We start from the raw sequence: 27,572 nt of genomic DNA, 5'->3' as shown, positions 1-27,572 counted from the left end.
CATTTAGTTTGGAAAAATATGATTTTGCATAATTCTTTTGAATTCTGAATGGGAAAAATATTCAATAACTTCAGTATTATGCAGTGTAGTACCACCAAAATCACCTCGAACATTAAGAATCTCTTCCTGATTATACTTATTGAACTAATTAAGACATTTTGATGGCACTACACTTTATAAAAGTGAAGTTATTGAATATTCTTTCCATAAAAAAATCACCAAAATTATGCAAAAGCGTATTTTTCCAAACTGAGTGTTGTAGTACAACTATGGGGAGATCATTGATGTGTGAAGTAATTTTGGTGGTACTACACTGTACATTTCTGAAGTTATTGAATATTCTTCTCTTTTCTGTGTTGCACTTTGTAGACGGTCCCTGACCAGTCCTCTCTCAGCATGCTGCACATAGAGACCAACGTTATGTGTTATGTGTTGATTAAAATGAGGTTGTAGCTCGTTGTCTACCTTACGATGGTTAGAAGGAGCCGTTGTTTGTGTTTTAACAACGTTTTGGTTATGAGTTATTGATCCAGGAAGTTTGAATCTTTCAATATCTTTCACACTTTACCCAAGTCAGGTGTAGCTGGTAGACGCTCCACCTTTAACAGGCTGCAGGTGAGCGCCTCCCACTGGGTCAACCAGTAGTGAAAATGTTTGTTTTGAAAGTTAAAACGCAGGAAAATATGGTTCAACGAAGGATTTTTCGTTTGATAAAAACACTTGAAGTGATTACATCCATTTTCTTTCAATAATTGTTTTTACGTGTGGACTTTGAAACTCTGGAGATTGTTTGAATTGTTTGAAATAAGCTGGCAGACCCTCACCTGGAATAAAGAGAAAGGACTATATATGGACATGGATTTGTTCGGGTCGAGGGGATGGAGTATGTTGGATCGGATAAAGTGCTGATGGAGGAAAATGCGTAAAAAATGAGTGACCAAGGAGCATACTGTAAGTAGATTTTTTGTTATTATTATTGTTTTGAAGCTTTTCCAGTGTGCACACATTACATCCTCAAAACCTGCTGAGAACTTCTGAACTAACACAGTGAAGAAAAGGCTCTGTATATGAATTGAAACAGAATCTTATAGCTGAAAACTTAAAGGGTCAGTTCACCTTATTAAAACTAAAGAAACATGTCTTCTCACTTATCAATTGTGTTTACTACATGCAGGGCAAACAGAGAGTTTACATTTTAAAACAATCATGGGACTATTTCTTCACAAAACAATGGCTTTCCATTCAACTCAGTTGTAGAAAAAGTGGGCAAATAAAACTATCTAACTAATTTAATCTATGAAAGTAGGGAGTATGAAAACATGTTTTTTTCTGTAATTTGGCTGAACTGACACTTTAAACCTGAGCATTGTGCTGCAACAGTTCTCTGTACCCTATACCAGTGGTTTTCAAAGTGGGGCCCGGGGACCCCTGGGGGGTCCTTGAGGGGGTTCCGGGGGGTCTCGAGTAAAAAGGGGAATAATTAATTTTTACTATAATTCCACCTATAAGTAACACAATGACAGAACATATGACTATGGATCATGGGTTTAATACACTTTCTGTAATAAAACACCTAAAATCCTATCAGATGGGGGCATACTTGCCAACCCTCCTGATTTTCCCGGGAGACTCCTGTTTTTCATCGCCCTCTCCCGGTTTCCTCCCGGTGTCACAATTCTCTCGTATTTCTCCCGATTTATGACACATTTTCACACCTTTGTTTCCTTTTCCTTGTCTCAACCTGTTTCCGACTCTGTACAGCATGTATAAGCTCTACTGTTTCCACCTGGACAGCATTACAGCTACATCAAAGGCCCAATTCCAATCCGGTCCCTACACCCTCCCACTCCGTGACGGCGTGAAGTCCGTTTGTAGTCACACTCAATGAAGCACCGTTCTTTAAGATGGAGGGTATAAATACAGCAGCCACTTTGCGACGAACTTCCCGCTCTCCAGCAAGTAAATAAATCAATATCAGAATCAGAAATACTTTATTGATCGGCGGAGGGATATTGAGTTACATTTTACTCCCAGTCTAGAATAGAAATATAGAAGTGGAAGTGGGTAGGGAGGGTTTGGAATCGGGGCCTAAATGTTGTTTCCCGGTGGAAGACAGGTTTCAGAGCGCAGTGGTGCTGTTGTTGCGTTGTGTCTGAAAGGGGCGTTCGGTGAGTGAGAGATGGAGAGTACTAACAGAAAGTTAGTTCAGTATTCAGTTTTCTTTACTGAGAATTAAAAGTAAAATTAAAAGTAGGCCTATTTAACATAAAATGCCGCTGCAGCGTATTTATTATTTTGTTATTTTCATTCTTTAAAAGTCACCAGAATGCAGGAAACAAAGTCTCTAAAACTCACATTTTTCCCGTCGAGGACCAACCCAATTTGGTTTTCAAATCCTCCCTATTTTAAGGTCTGAAGGTTGGGAAGTATGGACGGGGGACCCTGGGACGAAATCTTATCAAATGGGGGTCTGTGGTCTATTTTGCGTCAGTTTAGGGGTCCTTGAAGTTAAAAAGTTTGGGAACCACTGCTCTAAACAGCTGATTTAATCTCTAATATTGATGAATACCAGACTCAAAGCATCAACTCAGGTGCAGATGGGCGAAAAAAAAAAATCAACAAAATAAGACAATAACTTCTTTAGAAAGAGTTTATTTAGTGCATTTCTAGTTTGTCCACGGCAGGAACCAAAATATGAAGTTAATCTGTGCTCCCATTGGTCGAGGTGGTTTTGGGCTCTGGTCCAACACCATTGGTCCATTCATATTCTGGTGCAATACTATTGGTCCAGTAGTGTTCCAACCAACACCCTCCCATTGGCTCACTAGTGTTCTGGTACGACACTGTTGGCTCACTAGTGTTCTCTTTAGGTCGGGAACACGCAAGACCAGGAAAAACCAAAAATTAAAAACGGCATGCTGCTACTGAGCAGAGGTCCACAAGCTTCCATGCAACAACAAACAAACAAACAGCAAGGGACAACGACGACAAAACGGAAAGATAAACAACGGCATTGCTTGTAAGAAGTAAGCATGGAAGCATATACAGTAAACCTTATTTTAACCTGCTAAAGCCCTCAGGAGGTTTGTCTGATATACAACAGATCTTAAAAAGGTAAAATCCCCCCCCAAACCCTCCCCCCGGACACATGCGTGCTCACCCACTCGCTCTCTCTTGCCCACACACACTCACACACACACACACACACGCACACACAGGCGCACCTGCATGCAAAACAAAAGATCAGTCCTCATAAGTGTACAAGGAATACATTTTTAAAAATATGACTTAACCCCGTGAGCTCTGTGTAAACATAGCATATGGTAGAATAGATAAAGACTCCCTTCCTTCCTTTGTCACTTCTAACTTTCTCGCCGCTTTCGCCGCAGTAACTTTAGTTAATACTTGGACTCTTTGGTTCTCAGTAACAGTCTGTTTATCTGACTATATGTGACTGACTGACTCTCTCTTATCCATCCCTATTTTTTCTTTACTCCTTCTCCCTCACCTTGTTCTGTTCTGTCTGGTTAGGATATACAGTAGGAAGAGTAGTCGAGGGAAGAGATTCACAGGTCCCGTCCCTCTGCAGACCAGAGCAGCAGAGCCAGACGGATTGATTGTCCTTGATTTTATTTACATCACAGTCAGTCACAGTGGGCTCCGTTAAGTGGAAGAACACAATCCTGTCCTCCTTCGTTTTCTCCTCCTCCTCCTCCTCCTACCCCTCGACAGCCTGATGTGTGGGCATGTCGGCCTGAGATCTGTGTGCGAGTGTATGTGTGTCTGTGTGTCTGTGTGTGTGTCTGCGTGTGTGTGTGTGTGTGTGTGTGTGTGTGAGGTGTGTGAGGGGTGGGGGGGCTAGGATAAGTCATTGTTGCTGGGCGACTTCCCTCCGCCGTTGAGTAGGGCCGAAGCGCTGCGACTCTTTGTCGGTGTGCCGCTGCCTGACCGTGAGAGTTCTGTCAGGTCGTGGAGAGAGGGCTCCCTATACATGGCCACTACACACACACACACACACACAAACACACACACACAGAAGACAAGAATCATTAATTAAATGATTAGTTAAGTCGTTGCTGTATCTGAATCACTCATGTTTGGTATGCACGCCTCGTTCTGGCAGGTACATTCAGATCCCCCGCACGTAGATAACGGAGAGGTTTTGCTTTATCAAAAAGTCTAATTAATTCTGGTTTTAGAACAAGTTCGGACTAAACCACCAAAGGGGGAATGTAATGTAATGATCCAGAAAACCATAAGTAATGATGATCTATAGTCTTAAACAATAAATTACAACAATTATTTGAACTTATCATGAGACAGCGAAAACAAGCTATAATGCATTATTGACGTAAATCACCTTTTTAAATTGCAGGCGTGTTAACCTATTTACACACCCTGCAGGTATGCGGAGCAACATTTGCATTCATTTGGAGTCGTGTTTGTGCGAAATGCTCCACTATGTTCACCAGCGAGTCGCTTTCTTTGTCTGTCTGCTGTTTGGTGCTGGGCGGGTCGCGTACAGCGGGGTTTTTAGAGCCTTTTCACTGAAAACAGTTGCCTTTCATTTTAGTGAGAGTAGTCATGTGATCTGTAGTTAATATAAAACTATTGATTAATCAATCTTTATTTTTCTCTCTATTTCTGTTTTTTGCTCTTTTCGTCATTTGCTGTATTTCCCAAAAGAAATTACAGTGTGAATGTGCACTTTCTTGCATTTACGCCTCCGCTTCTGAAAAGCGAAGCCAATGCGGAGGTGCCTTAAACTTGCATTCTTTCTAACAGCCAGCAGGGGGCGACTCCTCTGGTTGCAAAAAAGAAGTCTGATTGTATAGAAATCTAAACATTGTAAACATGAGTTTATGGTCTCAATCGCTAGTTGCAAGTCTTCTTCAATACAGCATGATGTTCATTTAGTAAATTATGGTCCCATTTAGAGTCAAATAGACCATAAAGCAGGGGATGCTTTAGGGCGTGGCTACCTTGTGATTGACAGGTCGCTACCACGGCGTTATCCGGTCTGGGAGTTGTCCTTGTTTTGAGTAATACGCTCTGAAAGTCATGAATAATGCACCTACATATCTACATTACATCTATTGTGAACATATGTTTGTGTTTACAGTATGTTGATCCCGAAATACAGAAGGATCTTGTTATCTTCACATAAGAGACAACCCTGTTTGTGACGTGCCTCAATGAGTAGATGTCAAGGCAGTTAGACACTTAGACACAAAAACATGGTTAAATAGGGTCCAGGTAGAAAAATACCAAAGTTATCTTTTAAAAGTTCAACACAAGATGAATCCTGGAAGCTTCAAGTTTCCATCACACGTCTGTAAGTTTAATATTGGACCACGATTGGCTTCCAAACAAGTTGTGGTGTCACAAAATCCTGCTTGTATGTTCACGTCTTAAATTGAGATCTAAGGTGAGCGCAGAGAAACTTTCCCTCTTTGGCAGATGAAAGTGAAAACAGCTTTCTAGTGTCAAACTATCTTCAAAGAGTTGAAGAGAGAGTGGAAAGCCATTTCCACTGCTGGGGATAGTAACTACAAAGAACTTACACTGATACTCTTTGGTAATTGGGGGATAGCTACGGGGGAAAACAAAATCGTTATCCTGTTTTGGTTACACAATGGTTGACGCACTTCCCTTGTGCTGTAAATCAAGCCTTGAATTTTCCCAGGAGATCGTACCCGGTGGCAGACAGATGGTGTCATTATTCTATAGAAATTGCAATGTGCGATCAACATTTACTTCATAATGATAAGTTAAAGCAACAGAAAACAAGTTTTCTGTTGCTTTAAAGGTGTTTAAGTTTCGAAATGAATGTCTGTTGCTGCCTGTGAGATGTTGTGCTACTGAGTAGTTTAGTGCGGTTGACTCTCCTACTATAGTTACCTTTGAGCGGTTTCGGTATGAAGTGTGCTGCGGCCTTGTTCTTCTTGACGTGGTTCCCCTTCATGATCCCGCCCTCCTTGTTGAGTCCGAGGTACCAGGCCCGACCCGAGGCCTGCTGCCGGTACAGCATGGACGAGTAGGTGACGTAGTAGTTCTCAAACACCGACTCCTTGAACTTACACTCCGGGGTAAAATGTTCCTGAGGGGGAAAGTGCGACAGATATTATAAGTAATCATAAAGGAAAGGAGACAGGAAGGTGATGAAGAGGTGGGGGCGTTAGCCGCAGAGCAGGAGCTGAGTCACAGAAGTTGGTAATGGCAACTCCATTAAAAAGTCTTTAATCATTCCTCCATATTGCCATCAGGGTGTTCATCCATCAGCCGGGGCCGCTGTTTGAATCATTATCTCGGCCGGGCGGTAGGTAGGTAGTCTCCGAGAACAAACTGCACCAACTTAGGACAGCTGAATTAGCATTTCCTTATTCCTGCATCGCCATAGCAACCCGCTACTCCCTTGAATACCAACCAGCCCGCTGAGAGAGAGAGAGATGGGTCCCAGGTTGCCGGGGGAAACGGAAAGATACGGAAAGGATGCTCTTTCTCTCTGTCGTCCGTTAATGAATTTTAATCAAGTTTTGTATGATCTTCAAAGAGATTCAGCACCAACAGACAGACATATGTGTGTATGTGTCTATAAATGTGTTTGTGAGAAGATGGAACGGGTGATACGAGTGTTATGACTGACACAAAGCATCCCGGGCTGGACATGATGGGCCAGATATTGTGGTGGTGGCAGCAGGCGGAGCAGCACGGCTGTTATTACTTCAAGGCCGTTTTTCTATTTCCTCTTTTGTTAGTTTCATCTTTTAGTCTCGCAGGCTTTGGATCGCTGGAAGTGCGTGTTATTTTTGTTGTTGTTATTGCATCTACGCCACCCCCCGTCACGCTAAAGTGAGGCACTTAGTGTACCGCCTTCTGACTGGGCTGAGAAATATATATTCACAGTGGGGATGTATGTGTAAATCTAGCTGGGACAGGAATAAAAAATAAAAAAACAACTGGAGAAAAAGTTCCTCTCAAAGGATGACTGAAGGGAGATAAACAAAAGGATGATCTGTAATCAATCCTGTGAAGCCACAATATCAGTAGATGGATAAAGGAGAGATTATAACACCCAGTGGCAGCTGACGCACAAGGCAACACTGTAGTTAAAGTATTGATGTGATGATAGGGTGATAATGAGACTGGTCACACTGAGAGCTGCTGCTTCATTACTCAACCCGACCCAAAGAAGAGATCTCCGTCCCTAATGGTCTGTAATGATGATGATGATGATGGTGGTGGTGTGTGTCTGGGAGAGTGTGGTGACCTACAGAGGTGTAGAGAAAGCCTTCGTTGTTCATTGCCAGATAGAGTTTGGTCTGGACGCCCTGGATGGCCACCACACGAAGCCCCACCGGGATCAGGTTGAACACAGCTACGTATGCACACACAAGCACACACACACAAACAGCAAACAAACACACAGTGAACACAGAGGAAAAACAGAGAGAGAAATCCTCATCAATATCAATGTAGCATCTGGTGTGATGACACCTCTATTTTGACACAGAGAAAGCTATTTTACAAGGTCAGTGAGGCACTAAGGCCACTGAATTGCACTAACGATTGAGTGTCTGGCATTAAAGCGTGGGATGAAAAGAGTTAGAATTAGTAAAAGGCACGCAGCGAAGCAAAGCATGGTCTGGAAAACATTTAGCAGTGCAAGGACAAGTGCAAGTTTCATGAGTAAAGCCACAGAGTTTACAGATATTTCCACCATTATAAATGAATATATTCCTTGTGATTTTTAGGTTGTAGTGGGCTCAGTTTTAGAGCTAGTAAGAAAGCGAGTATAGAAACTGTCATGGCCATTTTCAAAGGGGTCCCTTGACCTCTGACCTCAAGATATGTGAATGAAAATGGGTTCTATGGGTACCCACGAGTCTCCTCTTTACAGACATGCCCACTTTATGATAATCACATGCAGTTTGGGGCAAGTCATAGTCAAGTCAGCACACTGACACACTGACAGCTGTTGTTGCCTGTTGGGCTGCAGTTTGTCATGTTGTGATTTGAGCATATTTTTTATGCTAAATGCAGTACCTGTGAGGGTTTCTGGACAATATTTGTCATTGTTTTGTGTTGTTAATTGATTTCCAATAATACATATATACAAACATTTTCATAAAGCAAGCATATTTGTCCACAATCATGTTGATAAGAGTACTAAATACTACCCTTTAAGGTACATTTTGAACAGATAAAAAATGTGCGATAAATCTGCGATTAATCACGATTATCTATGGACAACCATGCGATTAATAGCGATTCAATACTTTAATCAAATGACAGCCCTATTATTTACATTAGCATGTGTCAACTGTGTTTTCTATCAACCAATTAATCATTCAGTCTATGAAATATCAGAAGTTAGTGAAAAATGACCCAAAGGTGACGTCTTAAAATGGCTTGTTTTGTTTGAGCAGTATGCAAAGATAATACATTTACAATCATATTAATTATTTAAGAAGCTGAAATCAGAGCAAGCAATGATCAAAACTGTAATTGAATCATTTTATATCAATCAATTATTCAACTAATTGATCACTCATCTAATCTTCCCGGGACTAATTCCTATTTTTGAACATGTAAAGAGGAGATTCCCAGGCGTATTGACACAGCAGGGTTCAAGGACCTTTGACAATGGCTGATTATGTAAACATAATCACTTTAACCTTTAAACATTGTGTGTCACTTTTAAATAGCTGCTTTTGTCCTCTAACGTCGAATTCACACCAGAGCAGCGGCGAAGTGCAGCCTGCGGCGAGCTGCCATGCAACGTCTATGAAAAGCTGCGGTGGCTGCTCCCGAGCTCAGCGAGCTGCGGCCGTTTGATTTTGCGGCAAAGTGCAGCCCAATTAAAAGTTAGCCAATCAGTAAACAGATCCTGTGACTCCTGTTACATGTTCACCTACGTTACAAAGAATTTCTTCGTGCCTGAAACACATTAAGACGCCTCCCGGCTGCAGAAAAATGTTATTATTGTGGCGAGCCACACTTCACCGCTGCATGGTGTGAATTCGGCGTTAGAGGACACAAATGTCCAGGTCAAAAACCTGCCATAAAATTATACATTATTATTTTCCACTTTCACTGAGTTAAGTCTTTTGACCAATCATAATTATCCATTATGCCATCATAACTACCACATTTTCATAATTTTAATCTTTTAAATGCCAGTTTGTTTACATAATGCCAACTGTTTTTGTTTTTTCTGTGTACTTAATACTGGTGGAATTTTTTAATTTTTTGTGCAGTGGCAGATTAAAAAAAAAAAAAAAAAACTCCCACTTGTTACCTTAGAGGACAAAATGTCCCCTTCCTAAAACTGCTATAAAAATACTATATTTTAATATTATTTTCCACTTTCACAGAGTTAAATCGTTTAACCAACTTCAGTCCTGATCATAAGTACCTAGTTGTGTAAGTCCTCAGATCTTTCACTTAAGTAAAAGTAGAAATACAACAGTCTAAAGATACTCTGTTACAAGTAAATGTCCTGCATTCAAAATGTTATAGACGTATTTAAAGGGACTATTTGTAACTTTCAGAAATGCTTGTTAACAGCGACACCTGTGGCCGTTAAGTCAACAAAAGTCAACGTCGGGTTCGCGCTTGCTCGCTCTACATAGACATGAACGAGCATCGCTCAAAACAGTGAGGCGACACACGTCAGCTAAAACCACAATGTGATGTTCATCGATGTGGAGCCAATTTTAGATACTTTGTATACTACTGTGTAGATTAGTAGTAAAGTACCGTATCATATGTTTTTTATGTAAAAAGTAACTGTGTCAGACAAATATTAAAGCAGTAAAAAGTATTTCCCCCTGAGATCTGGTGGAGTAGAAATATATAAAGTAAAATGGAAATACTCAAGTAAAATACAAGTACCTAAAAATTGTATTTAAGTACAGTACTGGAGTAAATGTACTTAGTTACATTCCATCACTGTAACTACCAAATATTCATTCATTTTTATAATTTTAACCCTTTTTGCTGTAATAGCCATTGGATCAAAACAATGTGATTTTAATGGGTTTCAATGGGGAAACTTTTGTCCTTAAGGGTCTGAGTGTCAGTATTTTGGCTACATGGTTTATTATAGCCTTATTATAGGAGCTGAAGCTCCAGCTCCAAAATTCGACACACCCTTGCCAAAATTTATTCCACATGCACATTAACACAGCTAAAATGATAAGAAGCCAAACATGTCCCTAGTGAGGCACAAGGGTTGAACCGTGTTAAGCTGATTGGGTTCCACACTCTTAATACATTACAGTGAATATGACATTAAAGGAACAGTGTGTAACATTTCAGGGGATATATTAGCAGAAATGGAATATAATATTCATGTCTATGTTTTCAATAGTGTATAATCACCTGAAACTAAGGATCGTTGTGTTTTCGTTTGCTTAGAATGAGCCCTTCATATCTACATAGGAAGCGGGTCCTCTTCACTGAGTCCGCCATGTTGCTCTGCCATGTTTCTACAGTAGCCCAGAATGGACAAACCAAACCTCGGCTCTGCGGTAACGTGAGCTGCAGAGTGTAATGCCTAGGCATCGCCAGCCGCCGTCTGACTTCCATTGCTCCCTAAAGTAGTGTTATTATGGTTAGGATGGCTCACGTTACCACACTCTTAGAAAGAGAAGAGTGAGCGGAGGGGTACTCAGTTGGTTGCAATCTGCAACCACACCACTAGATGCCGCTAAATCCTATAAACTGTCCCTTTAAAGCACAGATTGTTTGATTTAATTTAAATGTATTTCCAGGCATGTCAGATGAACACATAAAGCATTTGGTAACAAAATTATTATAGATTTAATCATATACACAGGTGAAAATTGTCACAACCCTGATTTTATCTACCATATTTGTTGTTGTTTTTGTTGTTTTATCCGCTGGTGTGCATTCAGTAGACTATTATTTCTATGTTTCTACAGTAAAAGCTCTGTAGCAGGGACATAATTATTCCGGGCATTGATGATGATGAGCCAGGCCTTCGCTTAATTACACTCATTTAGCCGACCATGTTCTTTATAATGACTGCGGTTATATGGAGACGTGGATTACATGGATTATCCATTGAAAGCCAGTCACGCTCGTCTTATTTGACGTGGGTGGACGTTTACATGATGTATATAATCATATAATTGAAGAACATGCTGCCTTTGTAGCCGCGTCTTTCTCTTTCTTGTGTACACACACAACAGTCGGTGGCCTGAGAAGTATAGCGGAGATGAATGCCTGACGCCGGCAACGCCAACTGTGCACGATGAGGAGAGTGATTGCCGTCTGAACCACAACAGCAGAATCCAATTAGCCGTATCAATCACGCGTCGTATAGCCCGTGTGTGTGCGTGTGTGAGGAAGAGAAAATGTGTTCACTTGATCATTTTAGTATCTTTTGCAATGTGCATCCTGTGGATATTTAATCTTATTTCTTTAAAACATTTAACACAGATAGATTGCCATGATACTATCTGACATTTGGAGGAAAAGCAGCCACCAGTTTCCTAATTAAATGAACACTTGACGTGTTGGTGAGCGAATGTCTGAGATTAAATTCCCCACATCAGACAGATTTCCACAGAATGAAGTGTATCATTAAATTGGATTTAAACTGGTTTGGGATGATGACACCAAAGCGGGTACATGGGAATTAAACTAAATCAGACCTCGCTGGATATTGAACCTTCGATATGTTGCTATTGTACCTTGCAGTAATGTTGAATATCAAAAGAAAGTGTGGTTTCAGTCTAATATGGGTTTATCTCCTTTTATCTGCCCTTATACGTAAAGCAAATTGAGGGATTAAGATATGGTTCAACCTGTGCTGTCTCTGATTTTCAGTTTATTTCTCTATACTAGGACAGAAAAGCATTTAACTTGTATTTATAAAACTATATATATACCATTTATGGTAACTAGGGCTGCTCAATTAATCAAAATATAATGGAAGTCACAATGTGGCGTTCTGCAATTTTCAAAAAGCAGTATTTGTTAAAGGTGAAATGTGTGTCAAAATACCATTTTAAATTAAATGTTGTGGTGCTGTAGAGATGTCCTGACCTACACATCATATTCTACAGACTTAAGAAAACATCTTTGTTTGGTACAGATAGCCGCAAAAATCACACCATAATCATTTAAATGTTTTTCAATGAAAAATGAGAATAATGATGTGAAAGTTATCATTCCCTCTAATATCGCAAATCATATCGCAATTGCATAATCAGTCAAAATAATCGCAATTAGATATTTTTTCAAAATCGTGCAGCCCAAATGATAACTAAAGTTATCATAATCAATAAGTCGACTGACAGAAAATGAATCTGCAATAATCAGAATAATAATAGATTGGTTGTTTCAGTCAGTTTCCCAAGCAAAAACATTAAATATTTGTTGGTTCCAGCTTTTCAAATGTGATGATTTGATGCTTTTCTTTGTCATATATGATAGTAAATTGAATAACTTTTGGGTTTTGGACAGTTGGTCGGATAAAAACAAGCATTTTGAAGATGTCACCTTGACCTCTGGGTCATTATGATTCACCATTTTCTGACATTTTATAGCCAAAACATTAAATCAAATAGTCGAGAAAGTTGAATGAAAATAATGATAGTTGCAACACAAGTTGTTTTTTTTCTTAATATAAGGCAAGAAGATCAGTGGATATGGAAACATTTGGATGATATAGTTTTCTGAAGGCCTGAGTTGGACTCACCATAGGTGCTGTCTTCATCCTTGGTTCCATCAATGGTGCCATCAGGCTGCATCTGCAGCTGGAAGCCCTGGCTACTGGAAAGCCTGGTCACAATGCCCTTTAACTGGGGCTCTGAGTGGAGCAGAGGACAGGAGACACATTATTATCTGCATTATCACCGTCGTATGATCACATGTATCACATCCAGCTATCACCAAGAAGCCGGAAGTATCAGAGGAGGAGGAGGAGAAGCTGTTCAGATTTTTTTAAAAACACCGGACCTTGAGGCACCAATGTCGATCCTTGACCCCTGCACACACTGTGGCGCACATACAAATCAGAGAACAACTGACAGATGTGACATGATAACAAGGAGCAGCAGCAGCAGCTCAAGCTCTGATTCCATCTCCATCCACCGACACTTTTGCTTGCAGGACAACACAAAGTTATTCACATGTTTTGTGGATGTCATGCAACAGGATTAACTCCTGAGCCACTGAGCCAGAGGAAGGGTGGCCAATGATGAAGTGATGAAGGACCACCAGCCTCAGTGATGAGAGGAAAATGGTGTTGGTTGGTGGTTGGTGGTGGTGATGCTGCTGCTGGTGGTGGTGGTGATGATGCTGCTGGTGATGGTGAAGATGGTTTGAGGTGGTGATGATGATGCTGGTGGTGATGGTGAAGATTGTTTGAGGTGGTGGTGATGATGATGCTGCTGCTGGTGGTGGTGAAGATGGTTTGAGGTGGTGGTGGTGATGATGATGATGATGATGATGCTGCTGCTGGTGGTGGAGGTGAAGATGGTTTGAGGTGGTGGTGGTGTCTCCCCTCCACTCTCAGACCTGGTGGTCGCCTTCTCTTCCGTTTCTTCCTCGATCCAAACAGTTTGACCCGTGAGAACACGTTCAGCTTGCTCGGCTTCTCGTTGGCGCCTTTGCTGTTGCTCGGGCTGCCGGTGCCTTGCCGGCATTGGTTCGACTTCTCCCGCTCCCTCGCCTGCCGCTTCTGGCGGATCAGCGAGTTGGCGATAGCCGCTGCCCGGGACATGTTGCCCCAGTGGAGTGTGCGCAAGGCTGCGCGTCCCGGTGGGGAGGGATAGGGATGTTCGAGGGGGGGTGTTCTCGGATAAGGCGGTGGTGTGGTGTGCAGGGGAGAGGGGGGTCTACACCACCCACGGCTCAGTTCGCATCACACACCGGCCGCTGCAGTCTCGTGTTTGTAAAAAAAGCGTCCAGCAGAAGGCTCCATCGGTGCGTCCGGGGCGCGTCATGGAAGAGTCGTGAAACAAATCCAGTAAACCAGTGAGTGCGCGTTATTATAACGACACCGCCTCACACGTCCCTCCACAATGAGTGGCACAAGCTGTCTGGTAATCCCCCCCCCCCCTCCCCTCAGGTGATCCTCCTGGCTGTCCCGAGAGAGAGAGAGGAGCTGGAGGAAGAAGAGGATGAAGAGGATGATCCAAGTCCCGGTTCCAAGTCCAGGTTCCAAGTGTGCGAATCAACAGCTTCTCAAAACTGGTGCGAATAACGACACCGGGAAGGTTGTTGTTGATGCTCTCACTGCTGCAGCTGCTGCTTCCTCCTCCTCCTCCTCCTCCTCTTCTTCATCTGCTGCTCTGCACCGCATCCCCGGCGATGATGCTCCGCTCCTCGACGCCGTCCGTGACAGAAATGCAGCAGCAAACGGGATGTTTGTCAATGAAACTAGTGAGGCTCAGTGGGGAAGGGATCTTGATGCATGCAGCCGAGCCGTTCATAAAACTGCTGCAGCCCTGCCCGCCCAGAGGAGGAAGAAGAACGAGGAGGAAAGGGGGTGGAGGAGGAGGAGGAGAAGGTGGTGGGGGTGTGTGTGGGGGGGGGGTGCATGTGTGTACGTGTGATGTGAGGGGGTCGGATGGTGTTGGCGATGTGATGAGGAGCAGCTCTTCCTCACATGGCACCTGTAGCCCCTGAACCCCACGTGGCATGATATTTACATGTTACACTGATGTGTGATAGGCAGGGAGATGATGGAGAGAGATGGAGAGAGAGGAGAGGGGAGAGAGGGGGGGGTGTAATATAGGAGGAGGAGGAGTGAGATGAGAGAGGAGAGAGGAGACAGGCAGGTGAATTAATGAGAGGAGGAATAATGGAAAAGGGGGGCAGAAGGGAGAAAATGAGATATGGAGTGTGTGTGTGAGAGAGAGAGAGGAATAACCTACAAATGGATTGGGGAAACGAGATGAATGAAAGAGAGGAGGAAAAAAACAAGGAGAGTAAAAGGCTGGAGAAAGCAGATATATGATGAGGCATGAAGAAATAAAGTACAATATGAGGAGTAATGACAGAGAAATGGTGAGTGTGTGTGTGTGAGAGAGAGAGAGAGAGAGAGAAAGTGGATAAAGGAGGGGCTTTTTCATCTGGTTTGGTGCAGAGGTTCACCACTGCTGAAAGGCTGCAGCGTGCAAGAACGGAGACAGTCCGGATGTTGGATGTCACACCAGAGCAGATGCACACACACACACACACGGCAGCGATTCATGCATGTCGACTGGCCGCATGAGGAGGAGCAGAAGAACAGATGCACAGCTGTCAGATACAGCTGCAATGGCGCATGGCAACTCCAACTGGTCTGGAGGAAGGATGAGCGGCGGACAAAGAGCCCCGGCGGACTCACATGAGTGCAGGTCGACCGACCTGTGGCACCTGGCGCCGAGCAGCAGCAGCAGGCAGGCAGAGCCGATGCGTGCTGTTCGCCCAGTGGAAAAGGTAGTGAAAATCGATGGCTGGAGAGCGAGAGGATGTGGTGAGCAGTAAATTACACGACTGAAGAGGAGGAAAAAAACTCAGTAAGCTGCAGCCCCGCTGTGAGAATAAGCCGGTGGGTGGAGGAGAAAGTGATGGACCGTGTGAACAGAAACTGGGGTCACGACCTGGTCACTGAGGTGGAGCCTTTAGCTTGTCCTTGACTGGAGGAGGTGGAGATGCACCTATGGTCTTCTGGTTATAGGTAAGACCCTTGGAAATGTACAAATAAATATAGTTTAGGCAACATGCTGTGCACTCCCTGAGAGAGACCACACTTAAATAAACATAAAAGATTTCTTGACCAAATCTGTCATCTAAAACATCAAAATATGAACACAAACATGTCCAACCACTGTAATGCAACGACTATAGGGAAAGCTATAGGTCTTCATCTTTCATTTATGAGCTCCTCATGCTTTTAAACACCACGTGCCCCTATAGAAGCAAAGCCATACAAACAAGAGGTATACTAAATGTACAGATACAAGCTGCAGGGCAAACACAACCAGATACAAGGTGCCTCTGAGGAGCTTAAACACCACCAACTCTCACCCTTTAGCCTTAAATCAGCGCAATAACAAATGGAAATGTAACAGAAAAGACGTGTGAATCAATAAGTGAGTCGATGGAGACAAATAAGCAGCCAAATAACACAGAGGGAAGATCCACGATTAGAGATATATCCCAGTTAAATAAATGGAGAGACTAATTACAGAATAAATGAATTAAAGTCTAGGTTGTTGCATTTACACAAATGAAAATAAGAGATTTAAAAGATACATTTGATGCGTTGCATCTGTTTTCTATCATTAAAAGCCTGAAAGCTTCTATAGAGAGGGGAAGTCCCGCCCCTTCTGGTGGACCACCATTTTGGAAAAAATGCGTACGGTAGTCAACGGCGAGAGACAAATATTTTTTTGATCCTGTTTGAATCACGCCACGAATCACATGATGTTTTGCAATTTAAAAGATAATTTTGCAAGTCGAGAAAGTCGCAGTTTGTCGTAGGCTTGTCTTAGGCTTGTCGTAGGTTTGTCCTAGGCTTGTCGTAGGCTTGTCCTAAGCTTGTCATAGGTTTGTCGTAGGCTTGTCGTAGGCTTGTCGTAGGTTTGTCTGAGGTTTGTCGTAGGTTTGTCGTAGGTTTGTCGGAGGTTTGTCGTAGGTTTGTCGGAGGTTTGTCGTAGGTTTGTCATAGGTTTGTCGGAGGTTTGTCGTAGGTTTGTCGCAGGTTTGTCGTAGGTTTGTCGGAGGTTTGTCGTAGGTTTGTCGTAGGTTTGTCTTAGGTTTGTCGTAGGTGTGTCTTAGGTTTGTCGTAGGCTTGTTGTAGGTTTGTCGTACGTTTGTCGTAGGTTTGTCTTAGGTTTGTCTTAGGCTTGTCGTAGGTTTGTCGTAGTATCATTTAATTTTGTGTGAAGCCGCTCTGTGAACTACATCTCTCGTCTCACACAATATAAGTCACTAACGCTAGCCAGCTAGCTAACTTATCTATGTTCCACGCACAAATGAACGTTATCTAGTGTGTTTCATGCAGCGACTCCTGGTCTTTTTATCAGCTGAGAAGCGAAAGAATGATCAGGCCCGTTGCTGGTGTGAGTACTTCCCAGGACGAACCACACAGGCATCGTATAGCTTCAGCGAGAGAGACGTCACTTGCGCGACTTTTGGGTGTGTCGTCTTTCTAATTACGTATTTTCACAGTCTGATAACAGTTTTACAACCAACTGAGACTTTCTTGATTTGCAAAATGATTTTTTAAATTGACAAACATCATACTGTCTGTGTGATTCATGGCACAATTCAAACAGGATCAAAAAATATTTGTCTCACAGTTCGTATTTTTTCCAAAATAAGGTCCCGTGTTGGTCCACCGGAAGGGGCAGGACTTCGCCTCTCTATAAGGTTTGGTTGGAGCGCCGTAGCGCCCTCTACAGGCTGTATAATCTGACAAAAAGAGGTTGGAGCAGAGGGAGTTAATCTTTACAGAGAAGAGTACAGTATATATATATACAGCAAATATCCAGAGAGAGCCCTTATGTGTTTATGTGATTCTCAGTGTAACCCTGAATGCCAGTTAGAGTATAATCACAAACACAGCAGCACGCGGCAGCATTCATAGTAAAGATGAACAACAAAGCACTGAAGCCTTTAGAAGGTCGACCAGTGAACAGTGATGCTTGGTTACAACATTAAAGAGCTATGAAATTGACGTATTTCCCTATTATTTTATGGGGATATTTGAGTTAAAGGGCAACTACGGCCAGTTTCAAAATCCATTCATTTTGTTCTTATGGTCTAAGACAGTCCAAAAATATTGGTAAATATGAACAACTCTCTCCCAAATCTAAAAACTAGAGTGCTAAAACTCAAACTTGTGATGTCATAGGGTATAAAATGTGAACAGTCTTAGACCATAGGAATGACATGTATGAATTTTGAAAATGTGCGTAGTTCCTCTTTAAGGTAAAAATCGAAATATTTTTGGTTAATCTCATTTTGGTAGAGCAGACGATGAGAGAACCCGCCCTGCAGGCCGACATGGATTTTGACAGTAAAAGGATTAGTGCAAAGATCTGAGACTTTTGATTCAGGGTCTCTGATTTATTTCCCAACTGAGACTTGTGTTAAGGTCTGTAATATTTTAAAAGTTGGAGTTGTTGGAGGGAAATCTGCCCCGATAGGCCTACAAGGCCAGGATCTCAACTCTTGAAATGCTTTGAATTTATTCTCAAGGCTGCAAATCATACAGCAGAATAATACTCAGAGCCTAAATTACAAATCCATCCATTATGAACGTATGTATTTGAGCGCATCATGTATCCAGTTGTGGAAGAAGTCAGAACCTTTACTGAAGTAAAAGTAGTAATACCACAGTGTAGTAATACTCTGTTACAAGTAAAAGTCCTGCATTCAAAATCTTACTTGAGAAAAAGTACAAAAGTTAGCATCAAAATATACTTAAAAGTAAAATTATGCAGAATGACCCATGTCAGTCTGTCTGGTTATGGTTTGGCAAATTTTAAATATTTAACTGTTGGACATCTACAATAATATATACATGATGTATTAGTTAATTCAGATTATTAATACAAAATATAAATCTGTAAAGTAACTAAAGCGGTCAAATAAATGTACTGTAGTGGAGTAAAAAGTACAATATTTTAAGTAGCATATAATGGAAATACTCAAAGTACCTCCAAATTGTACTTAAGTACAGTACTTGAGTAAATGTACTAAGTGTTACATTCCACCACTGCATCTATATAATAAAAGAGTTTTGTTCGGAGTGGAGCATCAGCAGAAGGGTGCGCCCGCCCGGCGTTGTTCAACACCACAGACAGTGCCTCAAGTTTTAACCGAGTTAAAAACACACCTTTTACTGAAGTTTATACCAACATTATTGACTTATTTCACTTTATAAAATCTAAAATTGAATATTTTGAGAACATGTTAAGGTCGAAGACAAACTTGACATGTAACAATCAACAAAAAGCACCGAAGCAGTATTTTAGAAAAGTCTCTTTAGAGATTTCTGTTGACCTCGACTTGACTATATTGTTTACCCATCTCCCCTGTGACAGCATATTCCCTACACACAGAGTGCCTAGTTGAGCTTAATACTCATACAGCTTCCTTTAAGACTTTAGTAGCAGGATTAGCCCACTATAGTCCGGGTCAAATCTGGTTATTTCCAAGCGTTCACCCCGGTCCTACCTGAGGTCGATCGGCGGAGAGGGAAACTCATGCTGCGCCCGTGGAGCTCCGGAGCCTTGTGCTCATGGCTTCTCGCACTTCCTGTTGTGTGCTGCTCGACCAAAAGAGGAGGAATTACCGAAGTTCAGGCCGGAGAAGTCTCCACGGCATTGGATCCATTAAGGCCGCGCACATGGCGTTGACGGGAGATCATTACAGAACATTAGAGGCCATTAAGCAGTTGGAACCAGTCATTAATGATTCATCGCAAGGCCCCGCTGATCTGGCACAATAAGAGAGGGAGGCAGCCAAGCAGGCCCTTCCCAAACCCAAGGATCTATCGAGGAAGCTGTCTGTCTGAGTGTGTGTGTGTGTGTCTATTAGACTACTGTACTACTTAACTTGCAGGTATGCTATACCGTTTATCCCAAAACCTAAACATAATACACACAGACATGTATTTCTCCTTGTCAGATAACTTTTCTTTAGTCTTTCTGTCTACATTAAGATCCTTTTAACTGTATACTCTGTTGCAGTCGGTGTCACAGGACTTGAAAACTCAGTTTAGCACTGCAACTAAGCATTGTTTCCATCCATTAACCTGTAGATCATGTTGTTGATTAATTGATTAGTCTATATAAAATGTCTATTTAAGCCCAAGGTCATGTCATCACATTGCATGAAATGGAGCACTCGATACTTGTTTCCATTTGAAGCAATTGTCCAACTATAAAAAAAAAACACAGTTTTGGGGGGTTTAATATTCAGTGTGATCCTCCATTTAAAAAAAAAAAAAAGTAAGAACCAGCAAAATGTCCTTGATTCCAAGGATTATTGAAATAGAGACCAACTCACACAGCATGCACACAAATACACAGAGACACACACACACCTAATGGCTTAGCACTATATCTCTCAGTGGGTCTGCGGCTATCCTCAATGCACACCATCATAGCACATTACTGTATATAGTAACCACACTCGGAGCGACGCTGCCAGTCCAGGATTACACACAGTGTCTGCGCGACCACCCATAACTCTAAATTATCAGCCCATTACATTATTGTGCTGTTACAGTGCTTCCTGTGAAGTAGCCTGTTAAATTACAGCAGCGTCCATATTACCGAGATGATACAAAAGGTATTACAGATTGCAGAGTGTGTGTGTGTTGCTGCTGCACATCCTGCAGTACAGGAGCCTATAAAAGCCATTGGAAGCAGTGAAGCAGGATGTTGCCGTTGGAACATGCACACTCAGCAACTTGGAAAGTAAAGCTAATAGAAAAGGAAATATCAAGAGAAAATCATCTTTCAAATAAATGTGCATCTCATTCTGAAATCTCTGTGTGGCTTCAAAAAACAATATTTTCAGGGAAACTTGTTGTTATTTATGCCCAGATAATTGTATCATCATGCTGCGGCTTCCTGGGATGAGGACATAACTCCATTAGATGGATTGGCCGGGTGACTGTGAGCCTGTGGTCAGATTTCTTTCCACCATTTGTCTCGACTGAACTGTAATACCATCCTAGCTTTGAACAAACACATCACGTCTCCTAAAAATAGCTTTGAAGCCTTGGCCTGAAATAGCAAACCACAAAGATGCCAGCAGGTATACACTCTGGCAAAGGTCCCTAAGCCACCAGCCTGGGCAGGTAGCCAGTATCCAATCACTGTAGTCCGTTCAATAAAACCTTGATTTCAGAGAGCATCAGCTGTCATTCACCACCAGTGATTCACATCATCAGCCACTAGATGGTGCCATATTATCAGAGAACAGAAAACAGGAGGTTGTGGGAATGGTGAGTGGGAATGGTGAGTGTGTATGTATGTGTGTTTGTGTGTGTGTGTGTGTGTGTGTGTGTAAACGGTTGAGTGGGTAATGAATAAAAATCTGTTTGTGTATCTGAGCCATGTTTATCTTACTTTTACTCTCATGTGCACCACACAGTCTGCAACCCTTGATATCTCAATACACTAATACTGTCTTATTAATGGGCCTGATCGCTGCCACACTACTGTGACTACTGTACTTCTGATAATAGTAATAATAGTAATAGTAAAGTTCTCTACAGAGAACATTTTTTGTTGCATTGAGAACTCCATCACATCCCTGTCACATTTCTAATTTTGTATACTCTCAAACTACCAGGAGTGACAGTTCGTGACAGACGTCATCTGTAGCATATGGCAGCACAAATGTGGACTAGTTTGTCAACAGGAGCCACGGCCATCACTTAACACCTATTTTAAGGAATTTTTCTTTTTCATGACATCACACTTTGTACTCCCAAATTATAGAGCCGTAGCCAGATAGGGCCATGTTGCTCTCCTCGTAATTCGTAAGTAAGTAATTATGGAAAAAAAGTAAGTAAGTAAGGAAGGAAGGAAAAAAGTAAGTAATTAACTAAGTAAGGAAAGTAAGTAAGTAAGCAAAAAAAATATGTAAGTAAGTAAGGAAAGAAATTTGTAAGTAAGGAAAAAAGTAAGTAAGTAAGTAAGTAAGGAAAAAAGTAAGTAAGTAAAAAGGAAGGAAGGAAGGAACGAAAAAAGGGATTAAGTAACTAAGTAAAAAAAAATGTAAGTAAGTAAGGAAAGGTTAGACTAAGCAGGGAGGCATCTGATTGGTTCCTTTCAAGCGGACAACGAGGCAGTGATTGGTAGACGTTTTTACAGGATTACAGCAGCTACAGATGACGGCTCTTTTGCGGTCCTTTTTCAGAGCTCATAAGTAATGGATCGCTGTCGGGGTGTGAAGACCATTTCAACCAATATAACAGTATAATAGTGTATACTGGATAACATCGTCAACCCTGACTTTAAGTAATGAAAAAAAAGTAAGTTAAGTAATGAAAAAAGGAAATAAGTATGTAAGGGGGAAAAGTAAATAAGTAAGGAAAAAGTAAATAAGTAAGAAAAAAAGTAAGTAAAATTTGCGATATGAAACAAACTAAGTCATACTTATGAGACAATCATGTTATATTGTTTCAAATATTTTTTATTAAGAAGCATGTGCATGTCAGTGATACAAACTTTGTGGGGTGTTTATCATGCCTCATTTTTTATACATAACAACAAAAACAGACAAAACTAGGAACTAAGGGCAAACAAAATGGAGACAAGCAAATACAAAAAACATACGTAATGATAGGAAAACAAAACAAAACAAAAAAAACAAACAAAAAAAAAAACACAGACAGCACCCTAAGGCAAACAAATCAGGGAGACATTGGCGACATACAGTATATACATAAACCGGTGTAACCCACCCACCCTCCCGAACCCTCCCATCCCTGAGCAGTGCTACCTCGGATACTAAAGACTATGTGTCTATTGCGTCTTAATTGTCTGTTCCTCCTGTAAAGGAGATCATCGGTCTCCAAATCCTTTCAAATACCTCCAGTCTGTCTTTAAGGGTGTATCGGATCCTTTCTAGGTGGAGGGTATCAGTCAGTGTTGTTATCCAGGATTTAAATGTTGGCACATCTGTCCCTTTCCAGAACAAGAGAATCAGTTTCTTTGCACAAAGGAGACCATAGGACAGGAGATGATATTGTGTGTTCTGTAGGATTTTAGAGCTTTCGGAAGCTCCTAGTATAACCAAAAGTGGATCAGGTTTTAATTGGACTTTAAAAATCTTAGAAAAGAATGAAAATATTGCAACCCAAAAGTCCTGTATTTTAGGGCATAGTGCATAGCTATGAAGTAAATCTGCATCTGCTTGGGCACACTTCTCACATCTTGGTGACGTTTCTGGAAAGATTTTATGTAGCTTTACTTTAGAGTAATGTAGCCTGTGCAGAATCTTAAACTGTATCAAACAGTGTCTGGAATCATGTTATATTGTAAAAAAAAAAACACGTAATCTCTTGAAGTCTACAGCCTCACTAGCAGCTCTGTGATGCTGTTTTATAGCCACATCAGTGCTTTGAGCTAAATGCTAAGATCAGCATGCTTACATGCTCGCAAGTACAGTTATAACATGTTGAAGGTTTAGAAGGTATAATGTTGATCATGCTCAACTTCTTAGTTTAGTGTGTCAACGTGCTGACATTTACTGAGCACTGCTGTAAACAGATGAAGCCATTAGTTTTACAAGTATTTGGTCATAAACAAAAGTAACCCAAACCAATTGAAACTTTGACCTGAAGATGGTGCTATAAACGCCAGGAGATCACCAAAGTTGTTACAATACAACAGTTTCATGCTCGTTAGAGCTCTTAGTGTATTATAACTGGTCTACATGCTGACATCATTACATCATAAAGTCAGATGTGGTTCAGCGATCTATCGGACGGGCCTTAATTGCGGCGCAATGTTGACCTGTGCGGCCGTATTGCTGGGTCACAATCTGGGTTAATTAACAATAGTGTCTCTATGGTGACTCCTCTCCTGCTGCTTATTTGTGAGTCAGACACACACTGAAACACACACACACACACAGAAGGACACAAGTAGTTTTAATCCACATTTATAAGCCTAATCTCTTTTAAGAACAAGATGTTAATGAGTTCTTGTTCTTCCCAAACTTAATCTGTAACGCCACTTTTATTATATAAAGAACAGAACAAGGTGACATATAATGCTGCTCGTCTGTCCACCCGAGGGGGAGTGAGTCATTGCTGGAGATATTTTAGTCCAAAAGTACATCAGGCTAGACGTACTTCTGTGATCGTTAGAGCAAATATTGCTGGTGTCTTTTGACTCTGGGTTATGATGTGCTGCTTCACTTATTGCTCAGTCATAGTTGTTTTTGTTTTTTTTACTCTCTGACTTTGTCTCTTAGTTTCTTCTATGAAAACTTTTAAAGGGTGAGTCCATTATTTTTGTTTTTTGGGAGGTTTTTATATCATTCCGTAGCTTCTCAGTGGTGTTCCTAATGTATTCAAATCCAAACATTTTAAATTTTGGTCAAAGTATAGATTTTCTCAGACGTCAATGTCATAATTCTGTTCATACCGTCGCACAACAATATGAATATTGATCGATTGATCCATCTGGTCTCGCAAAATAGTGTCAAAATAAAGATTATGAAGACAATGAACATGAAGACAACATCTGGGGAAGTATAGCTTGTGATGCTGAGTAGCCGACAAAAGAGGGCTAAACATGCTTTGAATAATCGTCAACGAATATTCTGTATTTTTGTTTTTTCGCATCGTACCCTGTGTGAAAAGGCATTAAGGCGAATAGGAAGCTACACTAGAAAAGTTACTTAGACAAGCAACTCAAAGGTGACATTGATGCTTTATCTGAGGTGATTTCAAACAGTTTTGTTTTTGTTTTACAAGAAAAAAGACTTTGAGAATGAAGATGGGTTTGTTTGGCAAATGTACGTCTAGTTAACCGCCCCACATATGACCTCAGCACTCAATAGGCTACACTCCGTTACTCGGTCACACAGGCTTCTCAGCGCAAAACTTAAAGTGGCAGTAGGCAGTATATTTTTGGCATCATTGGGCAAAAATTCCATAATAACCTTTCAGCATATTGTAATTCAAGTGTTCTGAGAGATAACTAGACTTCTGCACCTCCTCATGGCTCTGTTTTCAGGCTTTAGAAAATCTAGCCAGTGACGGGAGACTTTGACCAATCACTGGTCATTTCATTGAGAGAGCGTTCCTATTGGCTGTGTTCCGGTCATGTGACCGGTACTTGGCGTTCCTTCACCAGATTTTACAATGGCGGCGGCGTCACAAACTTTCTCATTTTACAGCTAAACCGTGCACTACAAGATGATTCTGAAAACATTTGAGGTGAGAAATAGACATTAACGTAACATAATATTGATTCATATTTGATCAGCGCTGCCTAGTTTGACCATTTGGTCGTAGTTTGCGAGTGATTGACAGCCAGCTCTCATAGACGGCAGCTGGACAGCGGACCTCAGATCAGCTCTGACTGCTTGTTTTCCTCCGGTCTGTGAAATCTTACAGATGCCGTTAGGAACACCAGAGGACACAGAGGCACATTATTTTTTCAGGTTACCTGTTTCATGTACTACTGTCACGATAAAGCGACCGTTTTTTGAAAATAACTTTTTTTAAATCATATTTGCTCCAATCTCGCCTACTTCAGCTTCAAATACCGGAAATACAAATGTTTTTGTTTGTTTTTTATCTGTTATTCGGTAGCGGTTTGCATCTTCCGAGGTATTTTCATGATCGCATGGGTGTGTACTGTCAGGGAAAAGTACTTCTTTGCTCGGGGTAAAACCATCCAAACTCTGCCCAGCTTTTCAGAAACAGAACTACAAACATGGCCCCCACTGTTCTCTTCTTTGCTGTATGAGTTTTATGAACTGAGCAGTAATTTTATGTCGTCACTTCGCGAGAGCTTCCTTGGAGACATGTAACCATAGTAGCCCAACCTCATGTGACCAAAACAACGGTTTGTGAGAATCTGAATTCATTTCAAATATATATTACACCGAGCAAAGTGCAATCGTATACTTAAAGTTGAATTGAAGCATTATTGATGTTACAGAGCTGTCTGTCAACATCCGTTATGAACGTTACTGCATTGCATTGTGGGATATTTATGCTGCCGTAGTGTCCAGCATTGCATACTGTAATATTTCACCGGAAATATTTTGAAATTTACATACTATTGGTTTCATACTAATGTTTCAGACATACTAAAAAAATCCTCACATGCTGTTTTAAATAGCATGTTAGTATGGCATATCGGACACAACCTATGCATTTCACTCTTTTTACTTTTACTCTTGTCGACTCCATGTGGTTTACAAGATGAATTACTATGGGGAATTGTGCTGATCATTCACTGCGATAGTTTTCCCTCCTGGCATGAGGAACAATGTAGATCATTTGACAACTAATCTATACTTTTGTGAATCCAGTTTCTTTGTTCATTTTTGCCATCCTATATTGTCTATAACTCACGTTTATGGAATCTCATTGTTTTGTTATTTGCAATCCCCATAATTTAAATTTGACTGTTTTCATTAACAGTATAAAGCTGTAAATGTCAGTGACAGTATAATAATGTTAATTTTACAGTAACATAAAGGCAACCCTGCTGCCAGTTCTTTACTGTTATTTTACTGGGAAATTCTTAACAGCGTTGTTTTATAGAATAAGAAATAATATTATTAATACTCAAATTATTGATTAGGCTGTTTGATGTAGACCTTATGAAGAAAATCTCTGTCTTTTTGTGAATGAAAAGGAATCTCATACATAGATTACACAGGGCAACTCCCTTTTTTGTCACCATGGCAATGATAGTTTCCCAGTTTGCATTGCGGTGAATCGCGCGTGGATTTTATTGCTGTGCAGAGTGAGGGAAGGGGGGATTAATGTGTGTGTGTGTGTGTGTGTGTGTGTGTGAGAGAGAGAGAGAGAGTGTGCTGCTGAAATTACATCTGAGACCCAGAAAACCCCCCTTGGGGGAAATTCTAGCCCATGTCAGCGATTTTATAACATATACTGTATATTGGATGGTTGCACTATGTATAAACAGGTTTATGGTCTCCTACTGTTCTCTGTAATAAAGCAATACACTAGAAACAGTCCGTACAGAGAAAACATGTTATAATGTGTTTAAATCAACATAATTTATATATATATATATATATATATATATATATATATATATATATATATACAATTAAATGAAAAAAAAAAATACATCTCAGGATATTTGTATTCCATCTTCTTCATCTTTTCTGTATTGTGGATTTTGGAGACAATAAGTGATCAGGATGTTGATCTCAGCATCATCACAACACTAGATATCCCCTCTTTTGTGCCCACAATAAAGGATTAACTCACCTTTGGCGGCATCCTCTTTGCTTCTCGTTTTTCCGCTCATTGAGTTCCTCCACCGCTGCTGCTGGTTGTTGTTGAATCAAACTTCAGGTGACAGATGATGAAGAATCTCGGTTTTACTTTTTCATCCTCATCAGATTTTCTTTTCTCCTCTCACACTCTGGTAGCATCCAAACTCTGTCCGTCCCTCTCCCTGCACAGCCAGCCAGACTCTATCTGAGGACCTGGTGCGCTCTCAGAGTCTCCATCCATCCATCCACCAGCCGGAGCGCTCCCAAACGTGCGCGCGCAAAACGTGCACATTGAGAGACAAAGAAAGATGTCATAAATATGTACACAGGCAAGGCAATAAAAAAAATATCAATCATCCTATAGGAATAAATTTGAAGAATTAAAGGTCCAACTTTCTATTAACCAGACTCCCTTTTAAACCCTAATAACTAATGGCTTTATTAATGGTTGCTTTAAGTTCATTCCAATTAACTTAAAACATTTTTTTTCCACTTATTATCGTTAGTGTTGGTATTATTGTTGTTATTGGTATTATATCACAACGTCATTATTATTATTATTATTATTAATAATAATA

At 41.0% G+C, this 27,572-nt stretch overlaps 1 protein-coding gene and 1 long non-coding RNA gene across 3 annotated transcripts; one reads left to right on the top strand and one right to left on the bottom strand.

Moving 5' to 3' along the window:
- Window positions 1-895: 895 nt before the first annotated feature.
- LOC119475344 lies at window positions 896-15,040 on the top strand. Its single transcript, XR_005203771.1, has 2 exons — window positions 896-951; window positions 14,108-15,040. It is a non-coding gene; the product is annotated as an uncharacterized LOC119475344 (long non-coding RNA).
- Window positions 2,635-27,258, bottom strand: fgf13b (fibroblast growth factor 13b). Of its 2 annotated transcripts, none has more exons than XM_037747939.1 (5): window positions 26,987-27,258; window positions 12,734-12,844; window positions 7,275-7,378; window positions 5,902-6,100; window positions 2,635-3,998 (listed from the first exon to the last, which is right to left on the bottom strand). In XM_037747939.1, the coding sequence occupies exons 1-5, from the start codon at window positions 27,024-27,026 to the stop codon at window positions 3,859-3,861; spliced, it is 594 nt and encodes a 197-aa protein (XP_037603867.1). In that variant the 5' UTR covers window positions 27,027-27,258; the 3' UTR covers window positions 2,635-3,858. The 2 variants fall into 2 exon arrangements, with proteins under 2 accessions (XP_037603867.1, XP_037603866.1); XM_037747938.1 differs by lacking the exon at window positions 26,987-27,258 and adding an exon at window positions 13,555-14,113.
- Window positions 27,259-27,572: the final 314 nt, after the last annotated feature.

Source organism: Sebastes umbrosus, chromosome 17 (genome assembly GCF_015220745.1).
Source record: "Sebastes umbrosus isolate fSebUmb1 chromosome 17, fSebUmb1.pri, whole genome shotgun sequence".
Classification (NCBI taxonomy): domain Eukaryota; kingdom Metazoa; phylum Chordata; class Actinopteri; order Perciformes; family Sebastidae; genus Sebastes; species Sebastes umbrosus.
Note: the sequence above shows the minus strand (reverse complement) of the source record. Positions and strands in the feature narration are given on the sequence as shown.